Below are 20,114 nucleotides of genomic sequence, written 5' to 3' on the forward strand. Positions count from 1 at the left end.
TTTTTTAATGGATGGCCAACTCTCTTTTAAGCATCACATACATAACCTGGTAAAGAAACTTAAACTGAAGCTAGGTTTTTATCTTAGGAACAAGTCTTGTTTTTCTCTTTCTTCTAGGAGAAAACTAGTTTATGCCATATTTCTCCCCATTATGGACTATGGTGATCTTTTGTACATGAATGCCCCATCTCAGAGTCTTCAAATGCTGGATTCTGTACATCATGGTGCCTTAAGATTCATCTTAAACTGCAAGCCCCTCACTGATCACTGTACATTATTCTCAAAGGTGAACTTGCCATCTCTATCAACACGCCGGCTTAGTCATCTTTATATCTTCATCTACAAAGATATCATGGGCAGATTACCATTTACATATCAGACTTTTTGTCATTTAATCAAAGTTCATATGGCCTGAGGTCTCAGGATAGTTTTATTGAACGTCCCACAAGCCAGGACAGAGTTGTTCAAAAGGGCTTTCATGTTTGCTGCTCCATCTACTTGGAACGATCTACAGGGCAACCTCAAGCTAAAGTTTTTAATTCCATTAAATTATTTTATAGGTCTGGTTAAAACTATAAAACATGAGGCTACCCATACGTGCAAATGTTATAAGTAGTTTATTTTGTCCAATGCCCTGTAATTGCACTTAAGTTTGTCTGTCATATTTGTTTTGTTTTTAATTGTTTTATACTGTATGTGCTACTGCTATCCTGGCCAGGTCTCTCTTGAAAGAGATTTTATATCTCAATGAGACTAACCTGGTAAATTAAAGGTTATTATTATTAACCCACGATGTGAATGTTTCCCAATAAGAAACATGTAAATTCATCGTCTCATTGAACATATGCTTGGTAACTTTGGTGCCTGTATGTTCCCATTATCATGCTATAAAAGAAAATCTAATATTTTGCTAACTGAAGTTTCCTAAAAATAAGTAGTTCATCACACAGACATCAATTCTTAACAATAAAAACAGAACGTTTTTTTTATAAATATCAAAAAGCTGGAAAGCATCTTTAATCATGATAAAAACCTTTAATCGTAAAAAAAAAACACCTAAAAGCTTTCATCATTTCATGACATACTGGATAAAGGTGTCAATCAAAGCGTCCTGTTTCCTGTGTCAAAGCACCCCTTTGCCCTTGTGCTTGGACATGTGGCGACGCAAACTGCTGGCACGACTGTAGCTGATGTTGCAATAGTGACACACGCAGGGCTTCTCCCCGGAGTGAGTCCTCATGTGGGCCTTCAGGCTACAGCTCTGACTGAAGCACTTTGTGCATTGGTCACACCTGTAGGGCTTCTCCCCGGAGTGAATACTCATGTGGATCTTCAGGTCGTAGCTCCGTCTGAAGCCCTTCATGCATTTGTCACACCTGTAGGGCTTCTCCCCGGAGTGAATCCTCATGTGGATCTTCAGGCCGTAGCTCTGTCTGAAGCCCTTCATGCATTGGTCACACCTGTAGGGCTTCTCCCTGGAGTGAACCCTCATGTGGATCTTCAGGTCGTAGCCCCGTTTGAAGTCCTTCATGCATTGGTCACACCTCCAGGGTTTCTCCCTGGAGTAAACTGGACTGAACTTGTGACTGGACATGTGGGAAGAGCCAGGAGCGTCCGGATGCAGACTGTCCGAGGTGGCGCCGTGCTGTGTGCTGCAGTCTTTAATGTAATTGCAGTCTTCTGCAGAGCGGAAAACAAAGATAGAGAGAAAGTCATTGTATTAATTCATTATTACTTTGTACACACTTAGCATCGAGGGTTTAGAATGTGTACTGCAGTCATCAACACGCCCACTCGCTCGTTATAAATTCTTCGGCTCTCCTTTACATGAGTGGCCTGGGTGGGTAAACTCCAGAGGGGCAGATTCTGGCATTGAGGTTCCCACATACAGCCCCTCAGGGTGTAATCCGGAGGATGTCCGGCTTAAAGTTCATGTGTGAAACGGCTACCTGCAAGTTGATGAGTAACATTTATACGTTTTCAATTTATTTATTATTTGAAAATTGATAAAACAGCACATGTGGCATCCGTCTTGATAACCTATTGGGCTCTTTGGTGTTTCCATCCTTGAAACGCTCATATGCTCCTTGAAAGTTTTACTTGTGTTTTAACAGGGCTCTGGTCGTTTCAAAAGAGAAGAGAACAGGAAGAATCAAGTTCATTCTCAGTGGATCCCGGTCGTTTGCTTGCTTGCTTACATGGCTGCAATTGGTTATTACTTACCTACAGGGGGCATGGATCCACCAATATCCTCTTCCTCCTTGATCAAAATGGTGTCTGGGGTCTCCTTCTTTCCACATTAAGAGGGAAACACACACATAACATATTCTTGCATTTGCACAGAAAAGTTGTCAATCCCCACTAACGACAAATTTAATCATAAAGGTGTTTGCTCTCTGGTTGTGTGCTGGCGTTGTAACAGAGTAAGCCTCACTTTTGGATGGGGAAGGAGAAGGGGAAATTTCAACTGCACAGCCTGCTCCTTGGGGCAATCCAACCGCTCGCCACAGTCCAGGCTCTTGGCCGCGCTGTAGTCCGCTGACAGTGAGTTCAGGGCCTCCACTTCGGACGCTGTGAAGAGGGTGTCATGGCCGTCCACCACCAGTTTTCCCCCCCCTTTTCCGTGGACACTCAGGATCCTCAGCTCCGCATTTTGACTGGACAGGCAGGAGGAGCCAGGGGCGTCCACATGCAGACTCTCCAAGGCGGCTCCGCTCTGCGTGCTGCGGTCTCCAAAGGCATCGCAGTCTTCTGCAGAGAGGAAAACAAAAACAGAAAGTAATTATTTGCACAAAACTGTACTCTGTACAAGTCGACAAAACTATTTAAAAATACAATATGTAACATTTTAAACAGAGGGTTTAAAAATATGTACTGCACACTGATTCACAGTTTCAGAGAGATATCTTCTCCAGCCCCCTCCTCCCTAGACTTGAAGCTCAAGCAGGTGTCCAGGTCGAGGACACTGAACGAACACCAGCGCAAAATGAGCTGAGCACAACACTAAATGTGAGACAATTATTGTATATTGACAATAACAAGAGACAACGTGCCATTCCCTGTAATCTGATCATCTAACATTTACACATTTTGAATTTATTTATGTTTGAGAATGATAAACCAGGTCATGTGGATATTTGAGAATGATAAACCAGGTCATGTGGCATCCGTCTTGCACCCCTTCTGGGCTCGTGACTGTTTCCATCTTTGAAATGCAACTCCCAAGTTTTACTCGTGTTTTAGCAGGGCTCTGGTCGGTTCAAAAGAGGTCCAAGCTTTTTAGCGCAGGAAGAATCTACTACATTCTCTGGTTCCAGGTCGTTTGCTTGCTTGCACAGCTGCAATGGTTACAACTTACCTACATGGGGCATGCATCCACCAATATCCTCTTCCTCCTTGATCAAAATGGTGTCTGGGGTCTCCTTCTTTCCACATTAAGAGGGAAACACACACACACAACATATTCTTGCATTTGCACTGAAAAGTTGTCAATCCCCACTAACGACAAATTTAATCATAAAGGTGTTTGCTCTCTGGTTGTGTGTTGGAGTGGTAACAGAGTAAGCCTCACTTTTGGATTGTGAATGAGAATGGGAAATTTCAACTGCACAGCCTGCTCCTTGGGGCAATCCAACCGCTCGCCACAGTCCAGGCTCTGGGCCACGCTGTAGTCCGCAGACAGTGAGTTCAGGGCCTCCACTTCGGAAGCTGTGAAGAGGGTGTCATGGCCGTCCACCACCAGTTTGCCCCCCCCTTGTCCGTGGACACTCAGGATCCTCAGCTCCGTGTTTTGACTGGACAGGCTGGAGGAGCCAGGGGCGTCAACATGCAGACTCTCCAAAGTGGCTATGCTAGGCGTGCTGCGGTCTCCAAAGGCATCGCAGTCTTCTGCAGAGGAAAACAAAAACATAAAAGTAATTATTTGCACAAAACTGTACTCTGTACAAGTCGACAAAACTATTAAAAAAATGATATGTAACATTTTAAGCAAAGGGTTTAAAATATGTACTGCAGTGCACACTGATTCACAGTTTCGGAGAGAGATATCTCCTCTAGCCCCCTCCTCTCTAGACTTGAAGCTCAAGCGGGTGTGCAGGTTGAGGACACGAACACCAGTGCAACACCAGTGCAGCAATATGTATGACTCACCTGCTGGCCTGCATCCACTCATATCCTCTTCAATCTTGATTACAATTATGTTGGGGGTCTCCTGCTTGTCGTAAAGAGGGAAACACACACAAGACATATTCTTGCATTTGCACAAAAAAGTTGTCAACCCCCATTCTAGACACACTGAATCATAAAGGTGTGTGCTTTCTATGTGTATGTTGTGCCTACCTCTGCTGGACTTGTAACAGACGAAGCCTCACTTTTGGATGGTGAATGAAAAGGGGAATGTCCAACCGCCTTGTGGTCCACCAGGGGCTTTAGGCCTGATGATGATGATGATCATGAAGAATACATTACATTCTTGATTATGACCATTCAGAGTTCAGGAAATTAGCATATCGTCAAATTATATTAGGCAAGTGTTGTGAAATAACATTATTAATGGTTAATTATGAATCATGATTATTAGAACCATTTCCTTTTACTAAATGTTACAATGTATAGTACCCCCTAACCCTGAACACTTGAACCGTCCTGTTTTCCGCCAATCAGTCCATTAGTCTGAACTCAACTCACCATTTCCCAGTGATGTAGTCCGTGGTTTGCAGATGTTGGCTCGAGCCAGGGCAAAACGACTTGCCGCACGCGATGCATTCGATCTTGTTTGAATCCGCAGAGAAAACAGCTCACTCCTCATCACCTTCATCCTCGTCCTCAGCGATTCGTTTTCTTTGCGGCTCTCAGTTATTTGTAAGCGAAGAGTAGCCGACCCCTCCGAGAACAGTTGGCTAATTTCAGATACAGCCGCTTTCGCAAGTACGTCCATTATGGACGAAACCTGTTCTTCCAAAGTTGAGCCGCACGGTGACATGTTTATTAACATATTTTACTCGACTACCGGCGAGCGGTAACAGTTATTGATCCCAAAATGAACCCTGTGAAGTGATGTATTGCCCTATGTGTGATGTTTATCCCAGAACGGCATGCACCTAATGGCCTCTTCCGGTATATTACCGTAACTACTGGAAAACAACATCGATGAGCAAATGGGAGTACGCGAACCCCTAGTGGTACTTTGGAGTTCTGCAGGTGGTACTTCTAAGAAAAAATTAAAACAGCCAACTATCATCTTTTTTCACCCTGAGCAAGTTTCAATTCTGAAAGCTAGACAATAGAAAAGCGAGAAAATTGACAAGTGGTTGAAATTTAAAATTGAAAACAAGGAGGAAGGAGAATCAGTGAAAAATAAACCGCATCCAGAAAGACCAAAAGGTCTTGAGGTAAGAATATATTTTTACGGAATTTACAGCTACATGCTCTCACCATCCCCTGGTGTTGTCCTTCTTTTGTGGGGAGAAGTATTTGTATTAGCCAACAGTTGAAGCACAGGCACATGCTTTTCACTAAATTGTGAGTATTTGCACCATTTTGTTGTTCTTCTTTACACTGCCAAATAGAACGCACATTACAATATTTTTGTTCATTAAAAAAAAAGTTTTGTGCTTGTGAAGGGGGTACTCAGCTGAAAACATATCTTAGAAGGGTTACACTTGTGGAACACTGAACAGGAGGGGACCAAGAACCAGTCAGGGGGGCCATGGGAAATAAGACAATTCTATCATATATATATATATATATATATATATATATATATATATATATATATATAAGCATATCAATGTAAGCACCACTCAGATGAGTTATTATCACCTTAAAAGGGCACTTAATTAGTTTAATAATTTAAAGATAAATTAAAACTGCGCTTTTTTAAAACTGCGCGCAGTGATGAACGGGACCTCGTACCGGCTTGCGGCCGCGTCACGTGCCGTCGTAACATGTGCGCTGACAAGTGCCCATTTCAGCCCTGCTCATCGATATTGTTTTCCAGTAGTTACGGTAATATATCGGAAGAGACCATTGGGCGCTTGCCGTTCTGGGATAAACATCACACATAGGTGAAAACATCACTTCATAGGGTTCATTTTGATGTCAGTAACTGTTAACTCTCGCCGGTAGTCGAGTAAAATATGTCAATAAACATGTCACCGTGCGGCTCAACTTTGGAAGAACAGCTTTCGACCATAATGGACGTACTTGCGAAAGCGGCTGTTTCTGAAATTAGCCAACTCTTCTCGGATGGGTCGGCTACTCTTCGCTTACAAATAACTGAGAGCCGCGAAGAAAACGAAGCGCTGAGGACGAGGATGAAGGTGATGAGGAGTGAGCTGTTTTCTTTGCGGCTTCAAACAAGAACGAATGCATCGCGTGCGGCAAGTCGTTTTGCCCTGGCTCGAGCCAACATCTGCAAACCACGGACTACATCACTGGGAAATGGTGAGTTGTGTTCCGGCTAATGGGAAGAAAACAAGACGGTTCAAGTTTTCAGGGGGTACTATTCATTGTTACATTTGTAGTAAAAGGAAGTGGTTATAGTAATAATCATGATTCAAAATTAACAATTAATAATGATGTATATCGGAGAAGCAGGCTACTTCACAACATATGCCTAATATAATTTGACGATATGCTAATTTCCTGAACGCTGAATGGTCTTGATCAATAATGTAATGTATTCTTCATGATCATCATCATCATCAGGCCTAAAGCCCCCGGTGGACCACAAGGCGGTTGGACATTCCCCTTTTCATTCACCATCCAAAAGTGAGGCTTCGTCTGTTACAAGTCCAGCAGAGGTAGGCACAACATACACATAGAAAGCACACACCTTTATGATTCAATGTGTCTTGAACGGGGGTTGACCACTTTTCTGTTCAAATTATAAGATAAGATAAGATAGTCCTTTATTAATCCCCCTTAGGAGAAATTCACAAGTGACCAGCAGTACAGTGGGAAAGAGAGTGCAAAACAAGAGTATATGTACAAATCAATTTACCAATTGAAATAAAATATATTTAAAAAAAAAACTATTTGAATAAGATAAACATACTATATACACGTAACTGTCCATTTGTAGGTGACTTGTGCATTAAAAAATAAATATGACTATAAGTATAAATGTGCCAATGTGCAGGGTTCCTGAGGTAATGAAAATGAAATAAAGGGGTTTAGTCCTTAATCAAGTCTAGAAAAGGAGGTGTTGGGGCTTTGGAGGTGTTTGGAGCGGGGGGATGAAAGAGCCCCCCCAAGCGCTTTGAGGCAAGTGGCTGAATGAGTCTGTGGCTGAACGTGCTCCTGAGTTGCCTCAGCTTGGTGTAGAGAGGGTGAGAGGGATTGTCCATGATCGCCTGCAGCTTTCCTCTCATCCTCCTCTCTGTCACAGCCTCAACACAGTCCAGCTTCATCCCCACCACAGAGCTCGCTTTCCTCACCAGCTTATTCAGCTTGCTGGCACCTCCGCTCCCGATGCCTCCTCCCCAGCACACTGCAGCAAAGAAGGTGGCACTGGCTACCACAGACTGGTAGAACATCCTTAGCAGCCTAGTGCACACATTGAAAGACCTGAGCCTCCTCAGGAAGAACAGCCTGCTCTGTCCTTTCCTGTAGAGGGCCTCAGTGTTGTCTGACCAGTCCAGTTTTTTGTTTAGATGCACCCCAAGGAACTTGTAGGTGTCCACCATCTCCACCCCCTCCCCGTTTATGGAAACAGGTATTGGGGGGCTCTTTCTGCGCCGGAAGTCCACCACCAGCTCCTTGGTTTTTCCAGTGTTGAGCTGAAGGTGGTTCCTGTCACACCATCCCACAAAGTTCTCAACCAGTTCCCTGTACTCCTCCTCCTTATTGTCTGTGATGCATCCAACAATGGAGGAGTCGTCAGAGAACTTCTGCAGGTGGCATGTTAGGGAGCAGAAATCCGAGATGTAGAGGGTGAACAAAAACTGTGAAAGTACAGTTCCCTGGGGTGTGCCGGTGTTGCTTGTCACCTCGTCTGACAAGCAGTGTCGCAGCCTGACATACTGCGGCCTGTCCGTGAGGTAGTTTGTAATCCATGCCACCATGTCAGGATCCACCTGCATCACTTGGAGCTTCTCAGCCAGCCGGACTGGCTGGACGATGTCGAAAGCACTGGAGAAGTCGAAGAACATGATCCTCACCATGCTTTGCGGCCTCTCCAGGTGCGTGTAAGCTCTGTGAAGCAAGTAGATGATGGCATGTCTGGTACGCAAACTGCAGTGGGTCCAGGCAGTCACGACACCAAGGGCCTGAGGTGCTTCAGGACCAGCCTCTCGAAGGTTTCCATGACGTGTGACGTTAGAGCCACGGGTCTGAAGTCTTTTGGAGCGCTGGGTCGTCCCTTCTTCGGCACAGGGACTACGCAGGATGTCTTCCAGAGTGTTGGCACCTTTTTCAGCCTCAGGGAGAGGCCGAAAAGATGCGTGAACGCTCCTGCCAGCTGCTCCGCACAGACCGTGAGCACCCCCGGGCTGATGTCGTCCGGTCCTCTGGCCTTGTTTGTCCTGGTCCTGGTGAGCTGCCGTCTCACGTGGCTGGTGTTGCTGTTGATGGTTGGGGTTGTTGTTGCTGGGATCGCTGGGATAGTTGGGGGTGTGTTGAGGGGATGACTGCCCTCTGGGCTGGACATTGGTCCAGCCTCCCTGGTAGTGTGGAAAGGGAGAGAGAGAGGGAGGTGCAGAAGCTGCCATGCCCGGGTCTTGTGGTGCAGCAGAGTGTGAATGTCTTGTGTGTGTTTCCCTCTTTACGACAAGCAGGAGACGCCCGACATCATTTTAATCAAGGTTGAAGATGATAAGAGTGGATGCAGGCCAGCAGGTGAGTCATACATATTGCAGCATAGAGTCTAGGCTGCCTACTAGATTCTAGCTGCGTTAAAAGGCTGGTCCTCTTTTGAAAAAGCATCATGACCAGAGCCGTGATAAAACACAAGTAAAACTTGGGAGTTGCATTTCAAAGATGGAAACAGTCAAGAGCTCAGAAGGGGTTCAAGGCGGAAGCCACATGAGCTAGTTTATCATTCTGAAACATAAATAAATTCAAAATGTATAAATGTTAGATGATCAGCATACAGGGAATGGCACGTTGTTTCTTGTTATGGTCGACTCGAAATACAATAATTGAGCTTGTCTCAAATGTAATGTGCTCAGATCATTCTGCGCTGGTGTTCGTTCAGTGTCCTTGACCTGGACACTTGAGCTTCAAGTCTAGGGAGGAGGGGGCTGGAGGAGACCTCTCTCTCTGAAACTTTGAATCTGAGTGCAGTACATATTTTAAACCCTCTATGCCAATGTTACATATTGTATTTTTAAATAGTTCCTTCAACTTGTACAAAGTACAGTTTCGTGCAAATAATTACTTTCTGTCTTTGTTTTCCTCCCTGCAGAAGACAGCAATGCCTTTGGAGACCGCGGCATGCAGCGCGGCGCCACCTTGGATAGTCTGCGTGTGGACGCCCCTGGCTCCTCCCACGTGTCCAGTCACAACAGGGAGCTGCGGATCCTCAGTGTCCACGGACAAGGGGGGGGCCAACTGGTGGTGGACGGCCATGACACCCTCTTCACTGTGTCCGATCTAGAGGCCCTCAGCTCGCTGTCCGGGGACCACAGTGTGGCCAAGAGCCTGGACTGCGGCGAGCAGCTCGTCCACTGTGAGGAGCTGACTGGGCATCGGGGCGGCCGCAAGGGCCGGCCCTGTGTCTTGTGTGGCAAGGTTTTTCCCAACGCTTCCAAGATGACCATCCACATGCGTACCCACACCAGCGAGAAGCCCTACAGGTGTGACCAATGCATGAAGCGCTTCAGTCAGAGCTGTAGCCTGAAGATCCACATGAGGATTCACTCCGGGGAGAAGCCCTGCGTGTGTCACCATTGCAACATCAGCTACAGGTACTCCAGCAGTTTGCGTCGCCACATGACCAAGCACAAGGGCAAAGGGGTGCTTTGACACTGGGCAAAAGTACGCTTTGATTGACGCCTTTATCCTCTATGTGATAAAATGACTGCTTTAAGGTTTTTATCACGACTTTCCAACTTTTTGATATTTATAATAAATATCCCTATTTCTGTTTTTATTGTTAATAATTGATCTGTGTGGTGAAGAACTACTTATCTTTTGGATAGCAAAAAAAAAGTGCAAAGAGTGTGTTATTTTTGTGCATTGTAAAACCGTATAGCTAATTGTACAAGACTTCCTATATCTCTGTTTTGCACATTGGTGCAATCAGTCCGTTTGTTGCTCAGCCCCGACCACGGAGCCAGCCTTCCTGATCAACTTGTCCAGTCTGTTTTTGTCCGCTTTGCGGGCGCCTTCTCCCCAACAGGCCACAGCGAAAAACAGAGCATTGGCCACCACTGAATGGTAGACACTGCACAGCAGAGGTTGGCAGATGTTGAATGACCAAGTGCAAAGCACTTTAGCACTTTAGCAGTTCTAGTTTTTGTTCAGTTTTAGTTCTAGTGCAATAGGGCAATATGCAACACAATATAATAACTTTTGCAATATATCCCCATACTGCAGATGTCTATACAGCAAAGCGCAATTTAACGCACAGTGTACCAAGCTCCATGTTGTCGATGTTAAAATGTTGGTTTGTCTATTTTTTATTGTTCTCTCTGTATATGTTATAAAAGCAATGATGCACTGTGCCCAAGGCAAATTTCCCCACTGGGACGATAAAGTTTAACCCAACCGAACCGACCAACGCTCCTTAAGAAATATAGTCGGCTTTGTCCGTTCCTGTACACCGCCTCCATGTGACTCTTCCAATCCAGCTTACTGTCAAGCTGCACACCAAGGTACCAGGGGTTGGTGAGCACCTCCACCTCCGTGCCCCTGATGGCGATTGGTGTTGGTTGAGTCCTCCTCCTCCCCTAGCTGACTTTGTTGATTGCTGCGTACTTATCAGCTAATACATAGTGAACAGATGTTTTCTGAAGGAGGAGTTCAGAGTTGCTCTGAGGCATTCAATCATTCACAGGTGGCAGCCTCACAAACTTTGATATATTAGACTACATGCTTGTTATACAGTTGTGGTTAATATTTGCCAACTTGATTGTGTCTAGCCTACCTATCCTTTGTATCAACATTAGAATGACACTGGCGAATTCATCAGCATAGGCACTATCTATGCAATAAAATATAGTTGCTGCAAACGACATTTTGGTCTTGGATGCAGTTTATTTTTCACAGATTCTCCTTTCTCCTTGTTTTCAAATTTACATTTCAACCACTTGTCAATTTTCTCGATTTTCTTTTGTCTAGCTTCCAGAATTTAAACTTGCTCAGGGTGAAATAAATATGATAGTTGGCTGTTTTTATTTTTTCTTAGAAGTACCCCCTGCAGTACTCCAAAGTACCACTAGGGGTACGCGTACTCCCATTTGCTCTTCGATGTTGTTTTCCAGTAGTTACGGTAATATATACAGGAAGAGGCCATTGGGCGCATGCCGTTCTGGGATAAATCGACATCACAGGGTTCCTTTTGATGTCAGTAACTGTTAGCTTTCGCCGGTAGTCGAGTAAAATATGTCAATAAACATGTCACCGTGCGGCTCAACTTTGGAAGAACAGCTTTCGTCTATAATGGACGTACTTGCGAAAGCGGCTGTATCTGAAATTAGCCAACTGTTCTCGGAAGGGTCGGCTACTCTTCGCTTACAAATAACTGAGAGCCGCAAAGAAAACGAAGTGCTGAGGACGAGGATGAAGGTGATGAGGAGTGAGCTGTTTTCTTTGCGGCTTCAAACAAGTTCTAATGCATCGCGTGCGCCAAGTCGTTTTGCCCTGGCTCGAGCCAACATCTGCAAACCACGGACTACATCACTGGGAAATGGTGAGTGGAGTTCAGACTAATGGGTGGAAACAGGACGGTACAAGTGTTCAGTACTATTAACTTTTACATTTGTATTAAAATGAAATAGTTAAAATAATAATGATTCAAATTAACAATTAATAATGATTAATATCGGAGAAGTAGGCTACTTCACAACATATGCCTAGTATAATTTGACGATATGCCCATTTCCTGAACTCTGAATGCGCTTGGATGTAATGTATCCTTCATCATCGTCATCAGACCTAAAGCCCCTGATGGACCACAAGGCGGTTTGAAATCACCCGTGTCTTACACCACCCACAGATCTAGGCTGCCTACTAGATTCTACCTGCGCTAAAAAGCCTGGTCCTCTTGCAAAGCATCATGAGCAGAGGCCGGATAAAACAAGTGAACCATGGGAGTTGCATTTTAAAGAGCAGTCAAGAGCCCAGAAGGGTTTCAAGACAGATGCCACATGTGCTGGGTTATCATTCCCAAACACAAATAAATTCAAAACGTATGAATGTTAAAGTTAAATGTTTTTCCCTCCCTGCAGAAGACTGCGATGCCCTTGGAGATCACAGCACACAGCGAGGCACCACCTCAGATGGTCTGCATGTGGACGCCCCTGGCTCCTCCCACATGTCCAGTCACAACGGGGAGCTGAGGATCCTGAGCGTCCACGGAAAAGGGGACGGCCCACTGGCGGTGGACGGCCACGACACCCTCTTCACCGCGTCCGAACTGGAGGCCCTGAACTCGCTGTCTGCACATTACAGCGTGGCCAAGAGCCTGGATGTTGGCGAGCAGCTTGTCCGCCGCATGGAGCTGACTGTGCAGGTTGGAAATCATCTTCTCTTTCACCATCCAAAATTTAGGCTTACTCTGTTACAACTCCAGCACACACCCATAGAAAGCACACACCTTCATGATTCAATGTGTCATTGGTGGGGATAGACAACAATTCTGCGCAAATGCAAGAATATGTCTGTGTGCATTTCCCTCTTTATGTGGAAAGCAGCAGACCCCAGAAGCCATTTTAATCAAGGATGAAGAGGATATTGGTGGAGGCATGCCCGCTGTAGGTAAGTAATAACCATTGCAACCATTGAAGTCATGCAAGCAAGCAAACAACCTGGATCCACTGAGAATGTACTCGATTCTTCCTGCGCTAAAAAGCCTGGACCTTGTTTGAAAGCGCATCATGACCAGAGCCCTGCTAAAACACTGCTGAAGGACTACTGTAATGGGACAATTCGGTATTCACTCATGTGAGGTTTCCCTAAAGGCCAAAGTATACTACTCCGTATCTGTAATCAGACTCCATAACTATGGAGACCCCTCGAGCATTCAAAGTTCTCCGTCAGGATGCGCAATGCAATTCGCCGCCTGATCGATCTTGTATGCTGACTACTAACCATGTAATTAGTGAATAAAATAAACGTTATTACCCAAATATATGACCATAATTGTTATAAGTTTGGATGACTCTCAATTCTACACGGTTTACATAGAAAACGATTGACGTGGTCTGTAAATTCCCGCCAACTTACCTATATAGTTTATAGTAGAATGACCTGGGATGTGTCTTTATGACCTCCCCACATGCTTAAAAGAGGGACACATAGCGGTGCTTTCGCAGCTGGAGCCTTTGACCCTTGACCACCCCAAGGGGGACAAGGAAAAGGCATAATCAACCAATGGAAGTTAGAAAGAAAGGGTTAGGGTATCTAAATATAATTTTTCCAATACAAGTGTGTACAAAGTACATACTGTATCCCTTTTTGCAGATAATGAATTAATTAAATTACTTTCGCTCTGTCTTTGTTTTCCTCTGCAGAAGACTACAATGACATTAGAGACTGCAGCACACAGCCCAGCGCCACCTCAGATGGTCTGCATGTGGACGCCCCTGGCTCTTCCCACATGTCCAGTCACAACGGGGAGCTGCGCATCCTGAGTGTCCACGGACAAGGGGGGGGCCAACTGGTGGTGGACGGCCATGACACCCTCTTCACCGCATCTGAAGTGGAGGCCCTCAGCTCGCTGTCTGTGGACCACAGTGTGGCCAAGAGCCTGGACTGCGGCGAGCAGCTCGTCCACTGTGAGGAGCTGACTGGGCATCGGGGCGGCCGCAAGGGCCGGCCCTGTGTCTTGTGTGGCAAGGTTTTTCCCAACGCTTCCAAGATGACCATCCACATGCGTACCCACACCAGCGAGAAGCCCTACAGGTGTGCCCAATGCATGAAGCGCTTCAGTCAAAGCTGCAACCTGAAGATCCACATGACTATTCACTCCAGGGAGAAGCCCTACAGGTGTGACCAATGCATGAAGGGCTTCAGACGGAGCAATGACCTGAAGATCCACATGAGGATTCACTCCGGGGAGAAGCCCTACAGGTGTGATCAATGCATGATGCGCTTCAGGCAGAGATGCCACCTGAAGATCCACATGAGTATTCACTCCAGGGAGAAGCCCTACAGGTGTGACCAATGCACAAAGGCCTTCAGACAGAGCTACGACCTGAAGATCCACATGAGGATTCACTCTGGGGAGAAGCCCTGCGTGTGTCTCCAGTGCAAGGACAGCTTCAGCGACCCGAGACATTTGCGTCTGCACATGATCAATGCGCACAGCGATGGGGTGCTTTGATTGACCCCTCTATCCTGTATGTGCTGAAATGACTGCTTTTAGTTTTTATCGCGATTAAAGTCCCTTTCCAAATTTTTGATATTTAAATATATATATATATATATTTATTTTTGTTATTGTTGTTAATAAATGTCTGTGTGATGAAGTATAACTTTCACATCGCGTGTTAAAACAAAGTTGAGGGGAGGGGGGTGACATCGTGGGGAGTCTAGTTCAGTTCAAATGAAAACGATCTTAACATCTTTTTAATTAGAGAGGACGGGAGGTATCTCTAGGTCCAAGGAGAATGTATAGAAATTGAGATGTACTCACTGGACCTGACCTTTTGAAATACACTAGGACACTCCTGGAAAAAGTGCCACTTGGCAATGTATTTGTGAGGACATGACCGCCTTGTTTTGTTGCAGCAGCAATGCCAGGTGTTAAGCTTTTTGTTATATACAACCATAACACGTTCCAGTCGGCTGTAATAAGCCACAGATGGCTCATAAACAGACACACAAAGATTGGGCAACATCAGAGAGGTGGACACAGTAAAAGGGATGTTCCTCTCCTGGGCTGGACCTCAGACACTCCCTTTTCTTGTCCTCCTCAAACCACTTCTTACTGACCAAGTCTTCCAAAACATCCTGTCTTAGGTTTGTCACCTTTGCCATCGAAGAGAAGTGATCTATTGACTGGAGGTGGACACACCAAAAATTGAAAATGTTGCTTCTTCTGACTTGACGCTCCCCTTTTTGTTAAACTTAAAGGAACGTTTCCAAGGAATTTATTTTCTTATTTTTATTTGTTCTGATGGACATTTGTTCGACATTTAATGGTGTTTAAAGAGAGTTGTTTCTGACCTAATGTTATGGTTTAAACTGTGAAAACTGCTGAATATTCTTGATTGCACTGAACTCAAATCTATTTTATTTCTTTCTACAAAGTTTAATGCAGTACTCCAAAGTACCCCTAGGGGTACGCGTACTCCCATTTGCTCTTCGATTTGGTTTTCCAGTAGTTACGGTAATATACCGGAAGAGACCATTGGGCGCTTGCCGTTCTGGGATCAACAGCACACATAGGGCAATACATCACTGCACAGGGTTCATTTTGATGTCAGTAACTGTTACCTCTCGCCGGTAGTCGAGTAAAATATGTCCATAAACATGTCACCGTGCGGCTCAACTTTGGAAGAACAGCTTTCGTCCATAATGGACGTACTTGCGAAAGCGGCTGTATCTGAAATTAGCCAACTCTTCTCGGAAGGGTCGGCTACTCTTCGCTTACAAATAACTGAGAGCCGCAAAGAAAACGAAGCGCTGAGGACGAGGATGAAGGTGATGAGGAGTGAGCTGTTATCTTTGCGGATTCAAACAAGAACGAATGCATCGCGTGCGGCAAGTCGTCGAGCCAACATCTGCAAACCACGGACTACATCACTGGGAAATGGTGAGTGGAGTTCAGACTAATGGGCGGAAAACAGGACGGTACAAGTGTTAATTGGGGGGCACTATTAATTGTAACATTTGCAGTAAAAGGAAATAGTTATAATAATCATGATTCAAAATTAACAATTAATAATGATTTATATCGGAGAAGCAGGCTGCTTCACAACAGATGCCTAGCATAATTTGACGATATGCCCATTTTCTGAACTCTGAATGGGCTTGGATGCAATGTATTCATCATCAGGTCTAAAGCCCCTGGTGGACCACAAGGCGGTTGGACATTCCCCTTTTCATTCACCATCCAAAAGTGAGGCTTCGTCTGTTACAAGTCCAGCAGAGGTAGGCACAACATACACATAGAAAGCGCACACCTTTAGAATAGGGGTTGACAACTTTTCCGTGCAAATGCAAGAATATGTCTTGTGTGTTTCCCTTTTTACGACAAGCAGGAGACCCCAGACATAATTTTAATCAAGATTGAAGAGGATATCAGTGGATGCAGACCAGCAGGTGAGTCATACATATTGCAGCATAGGGTCTAGGCTAGATTCTACCTGCGCTAAAAGGCTGGTCCTGTTTTGAAAAAGTATCATGACCAGAGCAAGTAAAACTTGGGAGTTGCATTTCAAAGATGGAAGCAGTCAGGGGCCCAGAAGGGGTTCAAGGCAAATACAGTTTTGTGCAAATAATTACTTTCTGTCTTTGTTTTTGCTCTCTGCAGAAGACTGCGATGCCTTTGGAGACACCTCTGAGATTCTGCGTGTGGACGCCCCTGGCTCCTCCAGCCTGTCCAGTCAAACCCCGGAGCTGCGGATCCTGAGTGTCCACGGGCAAGGGGGGGGGCAACTGCTGGTGGACGGCCATGACACCCTCTTCACCACTTCTGAAGTGGAGGCCCTGAACTCGCTGTCTGCGGACTACAGCGTGGCCCAGAGCCTGGACTGTGGCGAGCGGTTGGATTGCCGCAGAGAGCTGGCTGTGCAGTTAGAATTTCCCATTCACCATCCAAAAGTGAGGCTTTCTCTGTTACCACTCCAACACACAACCATAGAAAGCACCCACCGTTATGATTCAATTTGTCGTTAGTGGGGATTGACAACTTTTCAGTGCAAATGCAAGAATATGTGTTGTGTGTGTGTGTTCCCCTCTTAATGTGGAAAGCAGGAGACCCCAGACACCATTTTGATCAAGGATGAAGAGGATATTGGTGGATGCATGCTACCTGTAGGTAAGTAATAACCATTGTAGCCATACAAGCAAGCAAATTACCTCGATCAACTGAGATTGTACTCGATTCATCCTGCACTAAAACGTCTTGACCTCTTGAAAATGCTTAATGACATAAAAACATTTCAAAGACGGGTGACAAATGTGCTGTTTTGTCATTTTCAAATAATAATAAATTGAAAAACGTGTAAATGTTAGCTTATCAAGTTACAGGTAGCCCTTTCACACATGCACTGTAAGCCGGACATCCTCGGGATTACACCCTGAGGGGCTGTAAGTGGGAACCTAACTGGCAGAATCTGCCCTTCTGGAATTCACCCAGCCAGGCCCCTAGTATAAAGGAGAGCCGGAGAATTTATAACAAGCAAGTGGGCGTGTTGTTGACTGCAGTACACATTCTCGATGTTAAGTGTGTACAAAGTAATAATGAATTAATACAATTACTTTCTCTGTCTTTTCTGCAGAAGACTGTAATGACATTAGAGACTGCAGCACACAGCACGGCGCCACCTCGGATAGTCTGCATCCGGACGGCCCTGGCTCTTCCCACATATCCGGTCACGACGGGGAGCTGCGGATCCTGAGTGTCCACGGACAAGGGGGGGGCCAACTGGTGGTGGACGGCCATGACACCCTCTTCCCTGCATCCAATCTAGAGGCCCTCAGTTCGCTGTCCGTGGACCACAGTGTGGCCAAGAGCCTGGACTGCGGCGAGCAGCTCGTCCACTGTGAGGAGCTGACTGGGCATCAGGGCGGCTGCAAGGGCCGGCCCTGTGTCTTGTGTGGCAAGGTTTTTCCCAGCAATTCCGAGATGACCATCCACATGCGTACCCACACCAGCGAGAAGCCCTACAGCTGTGACCAATGCATGAAGTCCTTCAAACGGAGCTACGACCTGAAGACCCACATGAGGATTCACTCCGGGGAGAAGCCCTACAGGTGTGACAAATGCATGAAGCGCTTCAGTCAGAGCTATAACCTGAAGATCCACATGAAGATTCACTCCAGAGAGAAGCCCTACAGGTGTGACCAATGCAAGAAGGGCTTCAAACGGAGCTACGACCTGAAGATCCACATGAGGATTCACTCCGGGGAGAAGCCCTACAGGTGTGACCAATGCATGAAGCAATTCAGTCAGAGCTTTAGCCTGAAGATCCATATGAGGATTCACTCCAAGGAGAAGCCCTACAGGTGTGACCAATGCATGAAGTGCTTCAGTCAGAGCTGCCACCTGAAGATCCACATGAGAATTCACTCCAGGGAGAAGCCCTACAGGTGTGACCAATGCATGAAGGGCTTCAAACGGAGCTCCGACCTGAAGATCCACATGAGGATTCACTCCGGGGAGAAGCCCTACAGGTGTGACCAATGCACAAAGCACTTCAGTCGGAGCTGCCACCTGAAAAAGCACATGAGTATTCACTCCAGGGAGAAGACCTACAGATGTGACCAATGCATGAAGGGCTTCAGACAGAACTACGACCTGATGATACACATGAGGATTCACTCCGGGGAGAAGCCCTGCGTGTGTCACCAGTGCAAGGCCAGCTTCAGCGACCCGAGACATTTGCGTGGGCACATGATCAATGAACATGGGCAATGCGGTGCTTTGACACGGGTCAACGGGATGCTTTGATGTGCTGAAATGAATACTTCAAGGTTTTTTTTTAATCACGATTAAAGACGCTTTCCAGCCTTTTGATATTCATAAAAAAAAATCTGTTTCTATTGTCAATAACTTATGTCTGTGTGATGAAGAACTACTTATTTTTAGGAAACTTGGGATAGCAAAATATTTGATTCAATTTTAAAGCATGATCATGGGAACATACAGGCAGCAAAGTTACCAAGCATATGTTCAATGATACGATGGCTTTACATGTTTCTTATTGGGAAACTGTCACATCGTGGGTTAATGCAAAGGAAATAAAGTTGAGGAATGACCATCGTGGGGAATTTCGGATTGGCCATGGCTGAAGTCAGAGAGAGAGAGACCAAGTTAAAATTCAATACACTTTGGGTCAGTGTTAATTTTGTCACCTATTTTTAATGTAGTCTTAGTCTTGTGCCAAATGTCCTTGTTAGTTTTAGTCATTCACATATCTTTTTTTGTTAGTCAAGTTTTAGTCGACTAAAAGTCTTGTCATTTTAGTCAAAAGAAAACTCAATATATCTTAGTCAAGTTTTAGTCTAAACATTTTAGTCTTTTTTAAAATAACATTATTTCTGATAACCATTTCAGTCAAATAGTGTTTCACAGATCTCAAATATTGGTTAAATGTAATAATTACCTGACAAAATACACTTGTTGAATGATTTTTGATGAATGCAACTTTGTTAAACGTGTCTGATTTTGATTTAAGAGACACATTCACAAATAATGAACTTGTTCAGATTCCAAGAACGGAGGTTTAACAAACACAGAGTTAACGCTGAACTCTAGGTTGATTGACCCTGTGCCGACTAACCCGGAGCTGGTTATGAATTAGTTCAATCAACACGGGGTTGGTTAACACAGGGTTGTGCGCGTTCACGGCAAACCTATAAAGACGTGATGTATGGATCATGGAAATCCCGATCAAAATGGTGCAACGGGCCGCATATTTTACTGATCTCGAGCAGAAATTCAAAGTGGACATGATATTGCTATTCAAGGTAGGCCTACTAATTATATTATTTTTCCTCCCTCAGCAACTAAAGAATAAAAAGTATGGATGAAAACAGTGTTTGGTGTGTTTTTTTTTTTTATTATTATTGAAATGATTTCTGCAAATGTGGTCTCGCATCCTTTGTCCAGCCCTTACAAACATTTTTTCCATTTTTCCTCCTCGAGGAACGGGTCAAAGGGGGGGAGGCATCTCTTTGCGCAGAGTGGCTATATTGTGGAGGACAGCGCATGCAACAATTACATCGCATGCTCGTTCCGGACAAACTCTTAGTCCACGTTGGAATCTGGACTTCAATAT

The 20,114-nt window shown here is 45.1% G+C and overlaps 4 protein-coding genes across 11 annotated transcripts; 3 read left to right on the forward strand and 1 right to left on the reverse strand.

Moving 5' to 3' along the window:
• Positions 1-1,020: 1,020 nt before the first annotated feature.
• On the reverse strand, positions 1,021-5,095 carry LOC311354683 (uncharacterized protein). 3 transcript variants are annotated; one of them, XM_084474511.1, is made up of 8 exons: positions 4,687-5,095; positions 4,339-4,433; positions 4,150-4,210; positions 3,572-3,888; positions 3,359-3,422; positions 2,435-2,751; positions 2,224-2,290; positions 1,021-1,680 (listed from the first exon to the last, which is right to left on the reverse strand). In XM_084474511.1, exons 1-8 carry the CDS (start codon positions 4,991-4,993, stop codon positions 1,124-1,126), a joined length of 1,785 nt encoding a protein of 594 aa, XP_084330637.1. In that variant the 5' UTR covers positions 4,994-5,095; the 3' UTR covers positions 1,021-1,123. The 3 variants fall into 3 exon arrangements, with proteins under 3 accessions (XP_084330637.1, XP_084330638.1, XP_084330636.1); XM_084474512.1 differs by having other exon boundaries at positions 2,224-2,287; positions 3,359-3,425; XM_084474510.1 differs by having other exon boundaries at positions 3,359-3,425.
• A 3,124-nt stretch (positions 5,096-8,219) lies between these two features.
• On the forward strand, positions 8,220-10,419 carry LOC311354478 (uncharacterized protein; the record flags this gene model as incomplete). Its single annotated transcript, XM_084474275.1, has 3 exons — positions 8,220-8,534; positions 8,778-8,838; positions 9,407-10,419. The coding sequence occupies 3 exons, from the start codon at positions 8,220-8,222 to the stop codon at positions 9,964-9,966; spliced, it is 936 nt and encodes a 311-aa protein (XP_084330401.1). The 3' UTR covers positions 9,967-10,419.
• A 1,128-nt stretch (positions 10,420-11,547) lies between these two features.
• Positions 11,548-14,488, forward strand: LOC311354479 (uncharacterized protein; the record flags this gene model as incomplete). The annotated part of the gene is made up of 4 exons (XM_084474276.1): positions 11,548-11,854; positions 12,393-12,676; positions 12,858-12,921; positions 13,677-14,488. 4 exons carry the CDS (start codon positions 11,548-11,550, stop codon positions 14,486-14,488), a joined length of 1,467 nt encoding a protein of 488 aa, XP_084330402.1.
• Positions 14,489-15,516: 1,028 nt separating this feature from the next.
• LOC311354558 (uncharacterized protein) lies at positions 15,517-19,807 on the forward strand. 6 transcript variants are annotated; one of them, XM_084474364.1, is made up of 7 exons: positions 15,517-15,922; positions 16,166-16,260; positions 16,371-16,431; positions 16,643-16,932; positions 17,083-17,149; positions 17,613-18,255; positions 18,592-19,807. In XM_084474364.1, exons 1-7 carry the CDS (start codon positions 15,628-15,630, stop codon positions 18,782-18,784), a joined length of 1,644 nt encoding a protein of 547 aa, XP_084330490.1. In that variant the 5' UTR covers positions 15,517-15,627; the 3' UTR covers positions 18,785-19,807. The 6 variants fall into 6 exon arrangements, with proteins under 6 accessions (XP_084330490.1, XP_084330489.1, XP_084330485.1 ...); XM_084474363.1 differs by having other exon boundaries at positions 15,538-15,922; positions 16,368-16,431; positions 17,086-17,149; XM_084474359.1 differs by having other exon boundaries at positions 15,568-15,922; positions 16,368-16,431; positions 17,613-19,807.
• Positions 19,808-20,114: the final 307 nt, after the last annotated feature.

This window comes from Micromesistius poutassou, assembly GCF_964030765.1.
Source record: "Micromesistius poutassou genome assembly, chromosome: 10".
NCBI lineage: Eukaryota > Metazoa > Chordata > Actinopteri > Gadiformes > Gadidae > Micromesistius > Micromesistius poutassou.

Coding starts and splice junctions, on each gene's coding strand:
- LOC311354683 (XM_084474510.1), bottom strand. CDS start 4,993: ATGTTAATAAACATGTCACCGTGCGGCTCAACTTTGGAAGAACAGGTT. Junction 4,211..4,338: donor CTGTTACAAGTCCAGCAGAG/GTAGGCACAACA, acceptor TACGACAAGCAG/GAGACCCCCAACATAATTGT. Junction 2,291..2,434: donor TTCTCCTTCCCCATCCAAAA/GTGAGGCTTACT, acceptor TAATGTGGAAAG/AAGGAGACCCCAGACACCAT.
- LOC311354558 (XM_084474359.1), top strand. CDS start 15,628: ATGTCCATAAACATGTCACCGTGCGGCTCAACTTTGGAAGAACAGCTT. Junction 15,923..16,165: donor GACTACATCACTGGGAAATG/GTGAGTGGAGTT, acceptor ATTCATCATCAG/GTCTAAAGCCCCTGGTGGAC. Junction 16,432..16,642: donor CAGTGGATGCAGACCAGCAG/GTGAGTCATACA, acceptor TGCTCTCTGCAG/AAGACTGCGATGCCTTTGGA.